General features: G+C 40.9%; 1 protein-coding gene across 3 annotated transcripts in view; it reads left to right on the top strand.

Moving 5' to 3' along the window:
- LOC147019606 (SLIT-ROBO Rho GTPase-activating protein 1-like) overlaps positions 1-21,148 on the top strand; it is a 189,221-nt gene that overhangs the window by 52,938 nt on the left and 115,135 nt on the right. For all 3 annotated transcript variants that reach the window (XM_085894155.1, XM_085894152.1, XM_085894153.1), the window contains exon 2: positions 1,013-1,208. In XM_085894155.1, coding sequence (XP_085750281.1) covers positions 1,013-1,208 — 196 coding nt within the window. The remainder of the gene's footprint in view (positions 1-1,012; positions 1,209-21,148) is intronic.

Here is a 21,148-nt window from a genome sequence, read left to right as displayed (position 1 = left end):
CAAGTTTCATGACGCTTTGTGTCCCTGTCAGCAGACTTGCAAATTTATAGGGTGTGTAAGTGCATTGAGGGGATTCTGTGAGCTGGCAATCTGTCTGAGAGGAAATAACAGCTTCGTTTGTTTGTCTGCACAATTTTTATTCGCTCCTTTGAATGAATCTCATGGGTGTTTCATGTAAGATTCTTATTAAAAGCATATTTTTGAAAGGTGCTTCACGGAATCTAACCCAGGAAAACAAATTCTGTGTATCAGCTTCTTTCTGTCTTTCATCCTCATTTTCTCTCATGGAACTTCTCTCCCGTCAATCTGTTCTCTGTATGTAGCAGCCTACTCCCCCTATCCCACCCCATACACCCTACCCTCCCCCTCCCCACCCACCACCTTCTCTGTTCTTTACCCTTGCCAAAGATGAGCTTACTTCTTATGTTAATCCATTTGTTTATCCATTCCACATGAAGGTCTCCTAATGTTTTGTTAAAAGGATGATTATAGGTGATCATGAAGTCACAACTGCTGAGTAGCACAGTGATTGTTCAAATTTCTCTCTCCTTTTTGGCATTATGAGCAAGTTTGGTCTCAAAAGAGATTGTGGAGAATGTAAGTCTGTGCAAATAAGAAATGAGAAATGCAGTCCACACTTGTGCTGACAGTGTCTCTTTTGTCCTTTTGTTACCGACACGGTCCAACAATTTTGTGTTTATATCCTCATTGTCTTGCCATCTGCTCCGTGCCTTCTTCTCTAATTTATGTCCTTTACCTCACCTGATCTTGTACAGTTTATTTTTCTCCTGCTTTTCACATATTAGTTTTCCATTCAAAATATTTCAGTTATATGCTCCAGTTTATTTTTTATTCATTGCCTCAAAATAATGATTTTTGTCTTTCATTGAGTGGAAGTGGAAGTGGAAGATTTTTTTTTGTTGTTGGGTTAAATGTCAGATTTTCTTGTCCAGGAAGGTGCACTTCATTGCAGCTGTCTTCCTTGTTCCCCTGACTTCCTACGCCTACCCAGAGATGCGGCTGCAGCTGGCTGAACAGATCAAGTGTTTGGAGCAGCAGGCAGAACTACGGGGACAGCTGCTGCAGGACCTGCAGGACTTCTTCCGGAAGAAGGCCGAAATTGAGCTCGAGTACTCTCGTGGGCTTGAGCGACTTGCTGAGCGCTTCATGACCAAGACACGGTCTTCAAAGGACCACCAGCAGTTCAAGTCAGTCCAGCAATTTGTGTTTAAAGTTTTATTGAACAACATGAGTTGTAGTAGTCATCATAACAACACATTAACTGCAAAATGTGTTGGTTGCTGATATTTATGTTGCATGAAATTCAAACTCCAGCAAATGCTCTTGCAAAATATACCAAAAACGGCTGTTTTTTATTTATTTGTTTTAATTGCCAACTGACCGCTCAATGTACTGATGTTTTCACTGTGGGACAAAATACAACCACTGTTTCCTGTTGCACAGTTGCTAAAAGCTTGCTATATATGGTTACACAAATTTTTAATTATTCCCAAGCTTTTTGAAAAAAAAATGGAGGGATATTGTAGTCTGGCCATCTGTCCGTCCATCCGTCACGCTATCTCCACCGAAATGTTTGGGCAGAAATTCACCAAATTTGGGAGTTGTGATCACCACATGGCACGAAGGTGCAAGAGCTGTATCATTTTTGGCCTCACCCATTGGGACGGGATCAAAATGTCGAATGCCAAAAAATGCAATTACGACCATATTTTGAAACTTTTTTTCTTCTGAAACTTTGTATTTGCAATCAACATTGGGGGACGCATGAAATATGTAACAATTTTTGGGGATTTGACCCTCGATTCATGCCTCGGGATGGGGACTTATGTCTTAGGGGTCAGAACAGAAGATTATTTTTAACTCAAAGTTTGATATTGGGTCATTCCTGATGGAACTTTTTGTCATCTTTCAACTTTGCTTTTGGTGGGAAGTGTGGGGATTTACAATGGCAAGCCATCGACTTTGCTCTCGTTTTGTGATGGTTTGTAATTCACCCTGAATTTGCTTTGTTGATCTGATTGTACCCAATGTTATCAAAATAATTTGATCAAGTTTCAAAGGTACAAGGCGTGCCTACCTATTACTTCGCTGACTGGTTTAATCAATGCACGGCATGTTGTAGTTCACAAACATATTGCATCTCAATCTATTAGTCTCAATGAGAATGTAAAATGAAGGGAAACGTGCGAAAAAATGATTTTTTTTTTGATAACACGTTGTTGTTGTTGTTGCTGCCTGTGGTTGTTGTGCCCCTTCAATGTACTTTTATATATATTTTCCTAATGCTTTGTGAAATATTACGAGCTAGACGACCGTGAACCCGTTGGGTTCCTGTTGTGAAAGCGGTCGATGAAGAAAAAAAAAAAAGTCATTTCAAGAAAAAAAAAAAAGATAGCTCCATCGAACTATACTGCTGAGGTTGTTTGCGTTGATCAAATTCTCCTGAAGAGTACCTGACTGAATTGGGAATTTATTTTTTAATAATTTTTTGTTGCCTGATTTGAAGGAAACGATACTGCACACCGCAGGTGAATGGTGAATAAGGTGGCCCTAAAATTTTTGCGCTATCGTGTACCGTTTTGGCTGTATTTCCGGAACATACATACATACATACATCCATACAAGATGAGAGTTTTAATAATGTATAGATATTTTGTGTGCTCCTTCCGTATCTTTCTAATGGGTTCCGACTGTCATGGAATAAGAAATGTTACCGTTTGTATGGCTGAGCTCCCATTTCCTTCTTATTCAATGCTGGAAAGAGGGCTTTTAAAAATGGCATCCTTCAGAGTAAATGGACACAACTTATTGGCTTTCCAACTGTCCCATTTTTATTATTCGACGACAGCAAGAACCACAAAAGCTCAAGGTACTGGTTGTTCCCCTTCTTTGACACACACACACACACACACACACACACACACACACACACACACACACACACACACACACACACACACACACACACACACACACACACACACACACACACACACACACACACACACACACACGCGTCTTCTTTTAGTAATAAATCATTCTTGCAGGTGTTGGTGAAAACATCACTGTCACACATCTTTGAACAGCTATTTAATTTTCTATCATAAATAGACATTTCACTTTTTCATTTACAAAATGACTGTGATGACATTTTTCTGACATTAACATGTATGTGAGACAATGAGACAATTTTTTTTTTTTTTTAATTTAAGACTGCCATTTGAGAAAAATATAATGATAACTTCTTTAATATTTTGCCTTTTCAATATGATCAAATGCATATTTTCACATTTCCTAAAATCTTGAAACAAAGTCCAGCACCATTGTTGTGTCACAATAATAGGAATTTATCCATAAGAATAATGGCCTCTTGATCTCTTAGTAAACAGATGTTAAAATTAAAACCAAAATCAAAGTTTAATTGCAAGATTGTGCAACCGCATAATGCATATACAGTAAGTCCTTGCGTAACATTGTCTAGGTTAGCATTTTGTTATTATGTCGCTGATCGATTGGAGAACATACTCATTTAAAGTTCCGCAACGTTCTATCATAATGTCGTGTTCAGTATATAACTACCTCACACTCATCTGCATCAAAACATCTTCACACCTCTACTTCAGGAGCCAAACTTATGGTTTTCCTCACTACCTCCACCACCAAAGGTGAAGGAGGTTATGTTTTCACCCCTTTCTGTCTGTTTGTTTTTTGTGTACAGGATATCAAAAATTTGTGGATGGATCTGGATGAAATTTTGTTGGGAGGTTGGGTGTGTGACAATGACGAACTGATTAGATTTTGCTGAAGATCCGGATCCGGCTACTTGAATTATTAAGTGATTCTTCACCATTGAAAGATATATAGCATCATATATAGAATATATATATATATATATGTATATATATTTGTGTATATATATATATATATATATATATATATATATATATATATATATATATATATATATATATATATATATATATATATATATACGTATATATAGAAAGAAACAAAAACGATATACAGCATGATATCTCAAAAAGTTGTCGACGGATTCAGACAAAACTTGGCGGGCAGGTTGGGTGTGTATCAAGGACGAATTGATTTGATTTTGGTGAAGATCCGAATTCGGATCTGGATACGAGATTTATTTAATTTTAAAAGTGATTCTTCACCATTGAGAGATAGGGCCATAAACGATATTGTACTGGATAGCATGACATTTCAAAAATGTAATGGGCCCGATATGATCTCGTGGATCAGGCATTACGTGGCAGAGGTATGCACTCTACCGAGTGTCCTTCTAGTTTTAATAAAGCTACAGTATAAGCCATACTGTAAAAACTGGCATGTAAAGCTGTACCGTAAATACTCAGGTATATAGCAAAGCCGTAAATACTGGCATATAAAGCAAAACTGTAAATACCGGCAGAGAAAGTCATATCGTAAATACCAACGCATAATACTAAACCGTAAATACTGGCATCTAAAACCTTCCGTAAATACTGGCGTCAAGCCATACTGTAAATATTCGTGTGTAAAGCAAAACCGTAAATTCCGGCGTATAAAGGAAAATCGTAATTATCGGCATAGAAAGCAAAACTGTAAATACCGGCCTATAAAGCCATACCGTAAATTGTGGCGTATAAAGCCTTACCATAAATACTGGCATCTATAGCCATACCGTAAATCCCGGCAAATAAAGCCTTACCATAAATACTGGCATCTAAAGCCATACCGTAAATACTCGTGTGGAAAGCAAAACCGTAAATACCAGCGTATAAAGCAAAACTGTAAATACCAACGTATAAAGCAAAACCGTAAATACCGACGTATAAAGCAAAACCGTAAATATCGGCGTATAAAGCAAAACCGTAAATACCGACGTATAAAGCAAAACCGTAAATATCGGCGTATAAAGCAAAACCGTAAATACCGACGTATAAAGCAAAACTGTAAATATTGGCGTATAAAGCAAAACTGTAAATACCGACGTATAAAGCAAAACCGTAAATACCGACGTATAAAGCAAAACCGTAAATATCGGCGTATAAAGCAAAACTGTAAATACCGACGTATAAAGCAAAACCGTAAATATCGGCATATAAAGCAAAACCGTAAATATCGGCGTATAAAGCAAAACCGTAAATATCGGCGTATAAAGCAAAACTGTAAATACCGACGTATAAAGCAAAACCGTAAATACCGACGTATAAAGCAAAACCGTAAATACCGACGTATAAAGCAAAACCGTAAATATCGGCGTATAAAGCAAAACCGTAAATATCGGCGTATAAAGCAAAACCGTAAATATCGGCGTATAAAGCAAAACTGTAAATACCGACGTATAAAGCAAAACCGTAAATACCGACGTATAAAGCAAAACCGTAAATATCGGCGTATAAAGCAAAACCGTAAATATCGGCGTATAAAGCAAAACTGTAAATACCGACGTTTAAAGCCTACCGTAAAATCCAGCATATAAAGCCTTACTGTAAATACTGGCATCTAAAGCAGTACTGTAAATACCGACGTATAAAGCCATACCATAAATACCGGCGTATAAAGACCACACAGAGTACATGCAGTATAAATAAGCTCACTGTGGCAGCCATTGTTGTTCATGTTGGGTTGGTATAAGTATTTTTTTTTTTAAACTCATTGTGATTGTATCCCCCAGCATCATGAGTTAGAAATGCCCAGCAAGTGAGAATGAAGTGCTGAGCTTAATTAAATCCAGGAAAACCATCAGTTTGGCTTCTAAATTAGAGGTGTTAAGGCGTTTTGATGCAGGCGAGCGTGTGTTCGACATTTGCGTCACTCTCGGTGTCGCCCCTTCCACTGTGAGAACAATCTATCTATAATTCCAGCAGTGTGTGTGTGTGTGTGTGTGTGTGTGTGTGTGTGTGTGTGTGTGTGTGTGTGTGTGTGTGTGTGTGTGTGTGTGTGTGTGTGTGTGTGTGTGAGACCGCTGTTTCTCAACAACCACTGGTCCGATCTAATTGAAACTTGCCAGGTATATTGCTGGGGACCTGAGTATGTGCCTTTTCAAGGTTTGATATTAATCGGACAAGTAGTTCCCAAGTTATGGCCATTTATTTATCAACCAATGTCAAGACACGTTGCTGCGTTTGCGTGGCCGATGGGGAAGAGACCCTCATCCGCGTTCCCCATTACGGGTTACAACGTACGGACTTCCGGATAGTGATGACTTATTGTATTCTAATAATTTCTCGATTTCTTATGCGCATTTATAGATAAACACAATGCCCCAATCCAGTCGTCGTTTACAAGAGTGAAGGAATGGGCTATGTAGTTGTTTGAAAGATTTTTTGGGGGGTTTTTTTTTCCTCCTCTACCTCTTCTCTTCTCTTTGTGTTTTTACTTGCAATGACATTGCGAAAAGGCAAAATACGTGGCGCTAATTGAATAATTGGCCATTAAAACTAAATTGCGAATAATCGTCACTGCGATATGCAACCTTCCGGACAGTGAGGACTTAACTTCGCGGAGGCCAATGCGCGGCCTGCCGACAATGACGTCACGTGCCGTGCTGGTTACAAGTACACGCACGGGCACGCGAGAGTGAAGGAACGGCCTGTGTGGTTGTTTCTGGCTCGCGGTTTGAAAGTTTTTTTTTTTTTTTGCACGTACGGCCATGCACTTCCGGGCACGCATGTACGGCCATGCATGTACGGGCACTCGAGAGTGAAGGAACGGCCTGTGTGGTTCTTGTTTCTGGGTCGCGGTTTGAATTTTTTTTTTTTTTTTTTTTTTGCACGTACGGCCATGCACGTATGGGCACTTACTAGTATTAATAAAAATGTCTTCTGGGCTGAAGTTACTCGGGTGTGCATGAATGCACACATGGGTAAAATTATTTAAAAGTTGTGCTGTAAATTAATTTTTTTCTTCTGGAACTTAACTCACCCATAGTTACATTAATTATTTTGGGGAAAATTGGTTTGCTTGAAGTCGTTTCAGTTAGTCTCACTTTTTAAGATTGTAACAACAACGTTAAGCGAGGACTTACTATATTGTTCCTGGAAAGTGGAGGGGATACTGTTGAGATCTTTTGAAGGATCACTTACACTGAACAACAAAAATTTTTTACTGGAGATGTGTAAAGTGATTTAGACTAATTTGGGTACGCTGATTTCAAAAATCATAACCGTTTTGCTGTATCACGTCAGGATTTTCAGTAACAGAAATATTCCCATTGCCTAGAAGTCAGGATTTCAATGAAATTTACAAAAATTCATTTATTCATTTATTTCATCATGAATGCTTCAAAATTATAGAAATTACAGAAAAACTCCACTAGAATGTAATTCAAAATGCTTTAGGCATTTGGCTTTGCGTTTGTGCTGCTCTGTGTCAGTTTCACGATGCAGGAACCAGCAGAAATCGCCCATCATGTTCGGGTTGTGCCGCCCTTGGTAACGCGTCTCCATGAGTGAAATCTCTTGGTGGAATCGCTCGCCATGCTCGTCCGAGACTGCTCCCAAGTTGTCAGGGAAGAAGTTCAGGTGCTGGTGTAGGAAATGGATTTTCAGGGACATCCTGGAGCCAAGTTTCCTGAAGGACTCCAGCAGCTGCTGCACTATTTCTTCATAGTTGTCCACGCGCTCGTTCCCCAAGAAGTTGTCCGTCACAGCTTTGAAGCTCCTCCACGCTGCCAGCTCTTTGGGGTTTAGAGTTGTCGGAAAAGTTTCGTCCTTCATAATCTGTCGGATTTGCGGTCCGACAAAGACACCAGCCTTGATCTTGGCCTCCGACAAGGTGTTGCCAAACTTTTCCTTGAGGTATAAAAACCCACGCCCATTCAGATCCATTGCCCGTACAAAACTTTTCATCAAGCCGAGCTTTATGTGGAGTGGTGGAAGGAAAACCTTGGCTGGGTCGACAAGGGCGACATGCTTCACGTTGTGTCGACCAGGTACATGCTCTTTTCGCTCTTCCCAATCTTTCTTCGTCCAGTGATTCTTGTCGTCTCTGCTATCCCAGAGACAAAGGAAGCACATGTATTTCGTGTAGCCTGACTGCAGCCCTAACAACAGCGCCACCACTTTCAAGTCTCCGCAGATGTGCCAGTTGAAGTCATTGTACTTGATGGAATCAAGCAGCTGCCGCATAGTCTCATAGGTCTCTGTCATGCCGAACGCGTGAGCCAGTGGGACTGATGGTTTCTCGTTGCCATTGTGGAGCAAAACAGCCTTCAAGCTGTTCTTCCCCGAGTCGATGAAGAGGCGCCAGTCTGCAGGATCGTGATCACACCCAAGTTCTTTCAACAGACCGTTGATGTCACTGCAGAATGTCATCGTGTCTTCCATCTCAAAGAACTCAGCCATGTCTCTGTGACGTGCTCTGAACAAGGATATCTTGGTGTTAGGTTCAAGTAGATTCCACTGCTGCAGCCTTGATCCAAGCAGCTCTGCCTTCGCCTTTGACAGCGAGAGATCTCTTACAAGATCATTTAAGTCTCCCTGGTTCAGAAGGTGTGATTCTTGAGTGTCGGGTTCAAAAGGTTCATCATCACCATCCTCTTCACCACTGCTTACAGCTATGTTCTGATCAGCTGGAGGTGTTGGAACGGGGTTCTCGTCATCATGAGGCACGGGTTTACGAGCAGAGACGCAGTCAGCGTACTTGATGTGACCTTTATTCTTCTTGTTGAAGCCGGCGATGCTTGTGCAGCAGAAATAACAATCATGATGATGATTCTGTGGCTCACGCCATATCATGGGCACCACAAATGGCATGCTCGCGCGCTTGCCCACCAACCACTGAGTCAAGGTTGTGTGACAGCTTGTGCAGCAGATGTGTGGTGCCCAGCTCTGTTCTTGGTTCCCCACCTTACACCCGAAGTAGTGAAAGTAGGCGGCCTTCATTTTCACTGCTGTGGATATACTTCGCTGTTGATCTTTTTTGGTATACCGACCACAGACATAACAGAAGTTGTCAGGATGATTGGTACAGGAACGCCTACTCATCTTTATCTGAAAGAAAGAAATATAACACAAGTTAACAACAATTGTACGAAATAGACATGTTAAAGACATATGTAAATTTCATTGAAATCCTGACTTCTAGGCAATGGGAATATTTCTGTTCCTGAAAATCCTGACGTGATACAGCAAAACGGTTATGATTTTTGAAATCAGCGTACCCAAATTAGTCTTAATCACTTTACACATCTCCAGTAAAAAAAAAATTTTGAAATTTGTTGTTCAGTGTTATCCAAAAAGTGATAAAAGTTTCTTGCTTTAAAGTCACAACTTTTGCCACAGCTGCTGAAAGATGTGAATATATGATCAGCAATCGAAATCTATCCTGTGTTGGAGTGGCGACCCGTCTAGGATTGTGTCCAATAGCCAAGGAGACTGCTTTGGCAGCACCAGCGCTCTGCACAGAGTATGGTCCCGATGGATGGATGGATGGAATCGAAATACTGATTGAACACGCGACTTTATGAAGGATTGACTCGGTCTGCATCTATGTATGAACAACTGATTATTTCTAATGAAAGCCGATAAGAGAACATTAACCATCGTGGGAAGCCTGGTGCAGGTGATGTTTTGAGCGTTAGCCCTTCATCTTTTACACTAATGATGAGCTAACGATCGAAACATCAGCCACACCTTGTTTCCCGCATCAGTTGACATACCCGAATAGGCTTGTTGTTGCGAAAAGAAAAAAAACTGTCAAAATATTGACTCTTGAATCCCGTCGATTCATTGTTACCTGCCTTCAGATTAAGCCTAGGAAATCTTCTTTATGGCTTTAGAAATGCAATAAAGCTATTTCTAGCCCTCTTGGGAGGATTATCAACTTTGAATAAAATTTAATGAAAAATCCTTTCATCGGGTTATTGACAACTCTTTTCAAAGATGTAACGTTTTACCGACACACAACCTCGTGTGTGTGTGTGTGTGTGTGTGTGTGTGTGTGTGTGTGTGTGTGTGTGTGTGTGTGTGTGTGTGTGTGTGTGTGTGTGTGTGTGTGTGTGTGTGTGTGTGTGTGTGTGTGTGTGTGTGTGTGTGCGTTCGATGAATTATATTCACTCTTGATGGATGTATTATTCAATCTGTTACAGTAATTCAAGTGAATAACATAATCGATAAACTTTCGGATTACGTTGTTTATTTTCTGCTTGTGTTCAAGCGTATTTATATTGACAAAAACGATCAACATTTAAGCTTATACACACAGTCCAATTTGGTTGAATTGCATTTGGTTTCACAATGACAGATCTGTATTTCATACATGTATTCAAAGTTTTCACAAAACTAAGTTAAAACCCTGTGCAAGCTTTTGTTTTATGTTATTTGCTTGAAATTAGATAACCCTGTTCTGTGTTTTTGCTGTGTGTCTATCTCTTGTGTGTTATACTAAACATGCATCAACTTGGACTCTGGAATATATCATACAGAGAGGGAGTGATCTGGAAAAGGAGAGGAGGGCTTGGACATCAATCTCCATTCAACAATTACCCCTTGATTACCACTTCATTTGCCGATCATGAAAACTTCGTTCAATGAGGACTTTTCTTCTTCTTTATCGGCCACCATTATCCCACCTTTCTTGTTGGGTCGGCAGGGGAAAGCTTGGCCTGAATCCTCACGATCTGGCTGGCCAGGCCTGACGTTCGACTAGTTTGGCCAGGGATTTGGAATTTGGCCATGATTCCGGCGATTGCTCGTCGACTCTTCGCGAAGGACACCATGGGATCTTTAACGTCCACCAACGAATGCTGTCAGACTGGAGGGACGTCCGTTAAACGTCCATCTGAGGGACGGCGCACACATTGATGAATCACCCTGCCAGTGAAACACTGGACTGGATGTTTATCGCCGGGTCGGGAATCGAGCTTAGTTCGATGAAGATACCTTCATAAAAAATCATTTTAATGTGCTTTTCTTCAGGTTGTTTATTCAAAGATGTCCATTTATTTATGTACACCTATCATGCTCATCATGTACAAGTTTATCGGATATTGAGACTTATTCCCTCTTTTTCTTTTTAAACATTCTGTAAGCTCCTTTGTCGTGTTCATATAAATGCGAGTGTCTACCCATTTGGTATTTTGTTTACTTCCAATCCCAATAATAACCCAGAGGCCCATAAATGTATCCGATGCACTTTGTTCTTTTTTGATGCATCGATTAAATTTTTTATGGCAAATGGCATCAGCAGTTGCAAGTTTTGGGTGTGTTGTAGACTTCTGGAAGAATGTGTGAAACATGAAGAGACTCCAGTGTGGGGAATGGAAGAGAGGGCGGGCAGCATGAGACTTTGAAAGAAGAGCCGGTAAAGAACCACATGACCACCAACCTGCCTGCACTAAGTGAGAAGGAAACCATGACACTCGACCTCCTGCCAAGATATCCCAATAATTTGGATGGCTTAGATTCAACCAACCACCAGGGGAGCAAGATGGAAAGTCACTACATCACCCCAGATTCCACCCAGAGCCCACCCTTAGTAGTAGTTAGTAATATAGTATTGTCAGTCATTTCATGCAGCTTATGGTGCATATTGGAGAAGACATTGCTCAAACTTTTTCCAAAGCCAGATGGCCATGAGCTTAAATATGATCATGACGATGTGTACGGAAAGTAAAGGGAACAAAATATGGAACATGAAATGCAGCTATTCTGTATTGTTAGACTATTCCATAATATCCAAACCTACCACACAGCAGCAGGATATTCTTACCCATCTCTTCCTTGTAGCATGGAAAAAAATTAAAGGGTTCCAACATAGCATGCATGTTCCAGCACAGCGTGCATTTTTGTGGGAAGCAGAGTGTCAAGTTTGCAACAATATGTTGCAAACTGACATGGTGACAAGCCATTTGCGAAATGGTGACAAACAGGGACAATAAATGCTGTAGAGCAGAAGGCAAGAAGTTAAAATTTGACCATGGTACGAGCACACAATTGTCTACTTTTTTCTGAAGTTACAAAGACATTTTTATAATGTATACATGTGTTTACTAGTTGACGGGAATATGCGAGAGTCCCAACGAGTGCATGATAGCATTGCAGGATAGGAGCTGATGCAAGATTACAAAACAATGTGTGGATCCAACACCGTTGAGGTGCTTTTGATTGCTACATATGACTATAAGAAATATAATGGGTTTTAAAAAAAAATATATACCAAATGAAGGGGAAGACAGAGGATAAAATGTCATTGCACTGAAATTGGGGTCACAGTCGGATACAACAAGCAAGGGAAAGAACAAACAGAGAGGGAGAGAAGTGAGGAAATACAGTAAAATACAAGTAAGAGGGTTGGGTTCGGTCGGGTTAGTGGGTGGAGAGAAAGGTCGCTGATATGGATGTTGGATGGTGGGTGACATGAGATGACCATTTCTTGAAAACTTCAAGGGAAGATGCAATCGAACGGTCTCTGGAAGGAAGTTCTACAAATGGGAGGGAGAAAAGTGGAACAAACGAGTGGAGGTGGGTAGAAAGTCTAGATTTTGGGAGTTAAGCAGGAGGGGGTTACTGGAAGAACTAATTCATCTGAGAGGGGCTGGGGAGAGTCAGAGGTTGAGAGAGCAGAGGGAGCTAAAATGCAGGAGAGGCTATTAACCTATCTGCAACATGAGAGCAACAAGCCCTGTGCTTTCAGTTTAAATGTTCAGAGCTTCGGATTCCATAGAATCGAGGAGAGACAGATGTGGTGCTAGGAAGTCAGTCCTTAGGGGAGAGCAGTACTCCATTTAGCTCTTTACATCTTCCTTATAGGTTGTGAGTAATTCTGATTTTCCAAGGAATGGCTTGGAACGATGGAGTCTACGGCTGGCTTTGGAGGCCAGATTTGCCATGTTGTTGATCCACGGGAGGTTATAGCTGATCAGGTCTCGAAGTTCAAGAGACCAAACCTCTTTCAGTGGCTAGCCATCAACATAGGTAGTTTGTTTGATGATTATTCAGGATCAACAGGTCACCTCCACTTATGCGTTCCTCTTTTTTACTTCCTTTGGAATCATCTTCCGCAATTTCTTCAATCTCATAGCTGTTCACCATCATCTCAGATAATCCCCCATCCAGAACCATCATATTTTCTACCCCCGTTAGTTTTTCCTTCATGAGAGTTTGCGGCTGCATCAATTTTGTTCAATACTATGTCCTGCGCTAACCCTCATTCTCCGCCACATCCCTTTGTTTTGTAAGACTGGAACAAAGGTGTGTTATATTTGTCAGACTATCATCTAATCAATTTCAAATTAGCGGAGAGTGACGCAACTGCTGTCTCCCTGTCAAATGGAAAATGTATTCTGCGACACAATGTGAGGACATCTGAGTACAACATATGAAGGTTGTCAAGAGTATCGGAGAGGTCGTTTATGTCGGAGTCTTTGTCAACGGAGTTCAGATGTGACATGTGCGATCAACACTGAGAATTTTCTTTGAACAAGATTCCCTGAATGACCTTGCTGTCATGACAAACTATGATGGCATTAAACTTGCATTTGTGTACTCAGTGATGGATCGAAATGAAATAAGAATTTCTTTGTTGAAAGCTTGCAATTTAACGTGGTTGGTACATATATGGTATTTGGGAGAGAGGTGACAGCATAAACACGATCGATTTAATATGAAACGAATATGGATTTGTTTCATTGGGTACATTTTTATATTTAAATTAAACATAACCAAACATTGTGTAAGTTTAAAAGCAACATTCATTAGGATATAAAGATCTGCTCAAAGTATAATTTCAAGAATGTTCATGCAATAGGTAGCATAGTATAATTTCAAGAATAGGTAGCTTTATGGTATTCCAGCCTTCACAGGGCGAGGAGAAGAAAGGGTTCCATTGAGAGCCGCGTGTTGTCTATGAGAGTGGATGAAGTCAGTAATTCAAGAGTGGAGTTGGCCTCAGATTACGTCGGCAGAGAGCTTGGAGAGCAGAGCAGGATGTCAGACTGTATCAAAAGCTCGAGATGTGTCTAGGGAGCCGGCCCTGATCTCATGTTTGATATAGAGGACCTCCGTCATTGTTGGGAGAATAGAAGCAGCATGTCCAAGGTAGAGTGACCTGGTCTGAATCCAAAATGATGATATGAGATGAGTCTATTGCAGAAATGGAATGATTTTATGTCGCTGCAATGATGTATTCCATGACCTTACTGATGATTGGAAGTCAGCTAACTGGGCTGCATTTAAGGGAATCCATTTTTGCACCTTTTTTATGTAATGCTGTGATGTTGGCTGATTTCCAAGCAGATGGAAGATGACCTATGGTAAATGACAGGCTGAAAAGGGCAGAACGAGGAAGTGCAAGAGCAGTAGAGCAGGTTTTTCGGATGTGTGAGCCGAAGCCATCCAGTCCAGTTGCAGAGTTAGAGTTGAGGGTTGCCAGAAACCTTTCCACCTTTTCAGGTGCAAAGGACACCGAATTCAGGAGCAGCTGGGTACAACTGGGAAGGGTGGGTACAGAAAGAGAGGGGTTAGGGACACAAGATTTTGAAGCAAATGCAGAAGTGAGGCATTTGGCCTTCTCACGAGTGTAGTCGGCTGTGGTGCCATTTGAAGCGAGGGAAGGGATGGAAGGGGAGCATACACCAGAAACAGACTGGCAAGGTACCACAAAGTTTTCGAGGAGGGAGACATGTTTGAAAGTTCATAATAGAGATTGTACAGATTTTTTTCTGGGTCTCCTGAGGGTAGACCCAGACTTGTTGCGGGCTTTGTGGAATGATCTGAGGTTTCCTTCAGTTGTGTTTTCCTTCCAGGAGGAGAATGCAAGTTGTTTTAAAGTAACAGCCTCACTACAGGATTCAGAGTACCAAGAGCTTGAGGATGGGTAAGATAACTGAAGACGAGGTGGGATTAATCTGTGCATAAGAGAGAGAGCAGGTTTCTGTGGAAGAATTTGTCCAAGTTTGTCTAGCTATCTTGTCCTTAAACTTTGCTGTTGGTGTTTAACCCCTCTCTCAACTGTTTCTTTTGTCCTGATCTGTTCAGTGTACACATTTTATCTCTTCCACAAGCCTGGACTATGCACTATATACAAATAATGATGTTAATTTCACAATATTCTATATTCACCTTCATTTTAATTGTAAACCTCAAAACATAGTTCCCTTACCTAAAGTAAGAACCTTAACCTGTAAGCAATTACGTGGTTTCCCGACCACACGGAGTTTCATCAGCTGGGCACCATTCTTCCTCGAAGTTTCGATCCTTTCAACCCAGAACCTCTCCAAACGGTGGATCTAAATTCTCGGTCACGGATCCAAATCAGTAGATTACTCAACATCAGTAGTACAGGAATTTAAACAACATTGTACAGAAATTTAAACATAATAGCAAGGCTTTCTTTAAGTATATCGGGGAAAAGAACAGGTTAGGACCAGCGTGGGCCCACTGAGGAATAGCATCGGGAGAGTGGTTAGTGATGAAAGTGAGATGGCAGGCTTATTAAACAGGTATTTTTCTTCAACTTTTACACAAGAACAGTCAGGAGAATTGCCAATAGCTGAGAGTATCTATCAAGGAGGTGAGGAAGGGCTTTTACAGAAGATGCAGGTGGAGTGGAGGAAGTAAAGCAACAGCTTTTTTTTTTTTTTTTTTTTTTTTGTATACCTTGGTCGAGGCTCGTATGAGAGCTAACACACAACTCACAGCAAGGAGGCATGAGACAAGAGGGGCGGGAGTGGAAGGGACAAAACATTGGGGAACAGACACAGGTGAACTGTGGAAGGGAGAGGGATGGGGATGGGACGGGGAACATGGCGAGGGAAGATGGACATTAAAGGGACTTTCAGGAAGGAAAGCAGGAGAATTGAAGGAAGTGGGCTTGGGTGGATTATCGGGGGTAGAAAAGATCGAGGATTTGGATGGGGGAAGATAAGAGGTGGTGGTGAACAGCTGTTTTGAAAGCCTGAAGGGAAGAATGGGAAAGAATAGAGTGAGGAAGTTTATTCCAAAGGCGGGAAAAAAGAGGAATGAAAGAGTGAAGATGAGCAGCGATTCGTGATTTTGGTAGTTTTACCAGAAGGGGGTTGTTGGCGGACCTTGAGCGCCCTGTGGAAATGTGGTTGGGACAAATCGCAGAGAGAGCAGGGGGGGCAAGGCTGGAGAGGAGTCGGTAGAAGACAGAAAGACCACCGACCAACCTGCGGTGATTGAGTGAGAGGCCCAAAGACTCAGCTTCATTGCGGGAGATGCCGATGATCTTAAAAGCCCTGGTTTCGACAGCGTGAAGTCGAGAAAGGTGGGAGGCAGGAGCACCAGCCCAGAGGGGAGAGCAGTACTCCATCAGGCTACGGACAAAAGCTTTGTAAGTGGTCAGGAGCTCAAGAGCTTGGTAATCTGAGAGTAGATAAGGCTCCGGGTCCAGATAATATGCACCCGAGAGTATTGATGGAGGTAGCTGAGGAGGTAAGCGAGATGTTAACGGATATTTTCAATAGCTCACTGGAGTCAGGATAGGTACCGGAGGATTGGAGAGTAGCAAATGTAGCACCATGATTTATGAAAGGATCCAGAGAAGAATTGAGAAACTATAGGTCTGTTAGTTTGACTTCAATTGTGGGGAAGGTGTTGGAAACATTAATTAAGGACCAGATGAGGAACCATTTAAATAAATACAAACTAATTAAAGGTAGTCAGGTGGGTTTACCAAAGGTAGTTCCTGTTTAAAAAATCTGTTAGAGTTCCATTAAGCAATGTCTGATTGGGTGGATGAGGAAATGGCAGTGGACATAGTACATCTAGACTTTAAGAAGGCATTTGATAAAGTACCACATCGGAGGTTGCGAGCCAAAGTGAGGGCTTGTGGAGTGGCTGGTCAGGTAACAAATTGGATTGCAAACTGGCTTTGTGGTAGGAAGCAAAGAGTGGCTGTGAATGAGAGGATGTCTTGCTGGGGGGATGTAAGTAGCGGGATACCTCAGGGATCGGTACGAGGACAATTATTATTCATTATTTATATCAACGATTTGGATAATGGGGTAAAGAGTAAGATTTCCAAATTTGCAGATGACACAAAGGTTGGAGGTAAGGTGGATAGCAGATGGGGTGGTGATCAGATTCAGGAAAGTATTGATACTTGCATAGATTGGGCAAAAGATTGGCAGATGGAATTTAACCTAAGCAAGTGTAAAGTGTTGGGGATGGGAAAGAACAATAAAAATAGAGGTTACAGGATGCAAGGGGTAATTTTGGAGCGTGTCACACAGGAGAAGGATCTGGGGGTGGTAGTAAATACGGGAGGTAAGCAGGCAGCACAATGCTCGGCAGAAATAGGTAAAGCAAATCGGGTTTTAGGTTGTGTTCGGAGGGGAATCATTTATAATTCAAAAGAGGTGGTGTTAGCATTGTCCAGGAATTTAGTGAGGGCCACATCGAGAATATTGTGTGCAGTTTTGGTCACCACAATTCAGGAAAGACATAGATGCCAAAGAGAGGGTTTCACGCAGGGCTTCTCGAGTGATTCCGGGCCGAGCTAGACTCAGCTATGAGGAGCGGCTGAAGGAGACAGGGCTTTAATCACGAGAAAGGAAGTTGTTATGAGGAGATATGATAGAAATGTTTAAGATCATGAAAGGTGTCGATAAAATAAGTGCAGAAGAATTATTCAACAGAGTAGATCGTGAAAGGACCAAAGGCCATAGCTTGAGAGTAAAGAAGAGGAGAGTTAAGACGGCAGTAAGGCAGGGGTCTTTTTGATAGGGATGTTGCAGGGGTAAGGCAGGGATGTTGATAAGATTTTGGTAGTTTGAGCATTGATGGGTGAGTGTGTGCATGTGTACGGAGTGCTGTTGCTGGGGGTCTTGTCAAGGGGGGTTCTGTGGGTGATGTGTGTTTTAAATCAAGCCCATTCCCCTGAGGGGAAGAAGAAAAAGAAAGAAAAAAGCAAATACAAAAACGACAGAAACTTAAAAAAAAACTACAAAAAAAGGAAAATTCATTCATTCATTTAATTTTTGTTTTTTTGCATTTTCTTCCTCAGAGCTTGTGTAGATAAATTAGTATGGCATTCGTGCAGGCATGATGGGCTGAATGGCCTCAACCTGTGTTAGATTTCCTTGTATCCTTGTAATACATCTGGAACCTCAGTTGTGTCCAGACAGTCAGTCAACCCATCAATGCAACATCACTAAACAAACTTTACTCTCTGGAGGATTTAATGTATTATCACTTAGTTACAACTCCCATCAAACATTCCATTACATGATAATACAATAAATTAAATCATGCACATCTTACCTACACACACACACACGCACACGCACACGCACACACGCACACACGCACACCTGTTCTGTCATGTCTTTCACTTGCAGTTTTCACAGGCATGCCACTCCCAAAAAGAGGGAACAAAATTCAGTTTCCAGCATGATTGGTTCCATGAACCCACAAGCCAAACTGGAGAACTTTGCTTCTTTTATCTCGTTATGCCAGTTGCGATTTAAGAAAGGACAAAACCCCAAGATAATCGTTTGGCTTTATTTTGATACCTAAATATTCCGTGCTTTGGAATGTGGTCAGAAATGAGCTGCGAATTGGATATAAAATTGCCGCCGCATGTCGGAGCTCGAGTAAAGCAAGTTGTGACCACAAATGAAACATTGCCCGAGGCTCATTCTGCTCTTTCTTGTTTCGTTCATAATTGGTAGAGTTAGGAATAAATACATATTGTTGGTTGGCTGTGCCTCTTTTTTGAAGAATATATATTTCCAACTGCCTTTATGTAGTGTGTGTGTGTGTACACACATATATATATATATATATATATATATATATATATATATATATATATATATATATGTACACACACACACACACAGGGTGTGGCCGAAGTCCTGTGCATCTACTGTTTGTTTATACAACTTGGCTAACAATGGGATCTGCGGAAAGGGAACTTCAAACAGAGAAACCCGATCATTATTTTGCTCATATTTCTGGGTTATTTTTTTGCCATTCAATAGACCTTTATACTGGTGCAGCTTTCAATATGTTTCCTATTACAGTTATTTGCAACTTTCAGGAGGAAGGTGTGACATGAAACAGACAGGTCTTTCAACATGATAGCTGAAGATGTTGGCCAGACAGAATTTTTTGTTTGCCAATTGTGGTGACAAAGTTTGATTCCTCACATCAGTGCTTTTACATCATTGATGTGCGTTGCCACCGTTTGCTTGGCCACATGCCAAGTTTGTCGGTTGCTGTGGCTGAGTATGTGTACACACATCAAGGAGGTAAAACTCCATTCATTCCTCTCCCTCCTTTCATTACACTTTAACGACATGCAGGAGGGAGCACGGTGACTCTTTAGGTCTGGCTCATCATTCACTGGCCAGTGGAACAATTTGAATGAATAAGCATCTCCATATAAAGGAACCCTCATTGTCGTTTTAAAGGGCTGGAATCTGAGTCGTTGGCGAAACGTCCCCTTGCCATTTTCTTTCCCAAAACACTAATGTTTCCCAAAATAAAAACAATTGTCAACCCATATTGCCTTGCAACTTCCTTGCGTAGTGAGAGCTTCTGAATATTTCAACAAATCACATGAAAATTACGTATTCCTTCAGGAAGGTAGATATCTATCGATGGTGTTATACTTTTTAATAAATAATTAAATATCTATATGTAAATATATATATATATATGCATTATATATATATATATATATATATATATATATATATATATATATATATATATATATGTATTACTTGTGCATGGCATGTTTGAAATGGCATACGCTATCGGTGTTCAACTGTCTTCTGGTATTGTGTATTGAATGCACAATGATCAAACAAAAGAAAGGTTCATTATGTGGCCTGCAGGTGTAACAAGAGGCAGTTGAAAAAAAATGACAGAAGATCATCTTCTTTATTTAGGTTTCCAAAATATATCCCTCCCCCCCCCCCCCAAAAAAAAAAAGCTGTGAAAGAGCCGTCGTTACCCCTGCTGTTTCACCAGTCTCCTTGGAATCTCTTTGTTCTGACATTTGGAGGGCCAGGCAGAAATTACATCCTTGGAGTACTTGTGTTAGAGTATTACATAATCTTTTATAACAAGTGAGCTTAATTTAATCTCACCTCAATCATAGATATTGTTAAGTGTGTCTACAAAATCGTTGTGTGGAAATACTCACATATGTATTTTCCAAACGGACTTTAAAATACTGCAACTTTATGATTTTGTTTTTTCTTCACGAAAACTGTAAATTGTCAAGACTTCCTTGAGTAGCCCCCCCAAAAATGTGGCCTTTGGCCTTGAGAAGGATGAGCTCTGTTAAAAAACAAACAGAACAAAAAATGAAAACAAACTCCTGAACCTTTGGACATATGCAACAGCAACATATTATATGTAAAAGCATCACATACTACCTTAATTGCATGAGCTGATGTTGCTTCGATAAAGTACCTACTGTGTATCTTTTATTGAAGGTGGTCATTAAATAACTTCACTTTCACTTTGGCAAGTTGAGGTACTTCATTTTAAAAGTCAAGTAACTTTTGGCATTGGGATGAAAAGGCTGGCATATCATCAGTTTTCAGCAGAACTGAAACTTCTATTATTTCAAAGTACTTTATGTGGCAAAAGTATGCACTGGTCATTTTAATGTTGTCAAGTCTTCGTTAAGACATTTTATATTATTTTTCAGTTCATGGTCTGCTTCCTTAGTGAAAAGTGGTTCTGGGTAATTTGTGTTTCGGGCTCATGGACAAGTTTGTGCATACAACATATGCAGGCCAAGGGCATTGGGAGACATTGGTGTACTTGGGAAGCCTGGTGTTGGCTAAGTGGTTAGGGTGGCTGGCTTGGGATCTTAGAGTCCTGAGTTTGAGCCCTGTTCGCCGCTGAATTAACACAAGGTGTGATTGACTCAGCCTGTCATCTTTCCGAGGTTGGCGAAATGAGTACCAATATACTGATTTAGGGGCACAGCATCAGCAGCAGAGGTGTGCCCCAACAAAATGATAACTACCTGGCAGCCAAAGCTGCCATACACAAGAAGAATAAGAAGAAGAAGAAGAAGAAGAAGAAGAAGAAGAAGAAGAAGAAGAAGAAGAAGAAGAAGAAGTGTACTTGGCATGAATTGCATTGAACATTGGAAGACAATTGACAAATCCAACAGAGTGAAGGCAGTT

This window comes from Eptatretus burgeri, chromosome 9 (assembly GCF_056783735.1).
Source record: "Eptatretus burgeri isolate ZD-2024b chromosome 9, Ebu_testis_v1, whole genome shotgun sequence".
NCBI lineage: Eukaryota > Metazoa > Chordata > Myxini > Myxiniformes > Myxinidae > Eptatretus > Eptatretus burgeri.
This window is presented reverse-complemented; position numbering and strand designations above follow the sequence as displayed.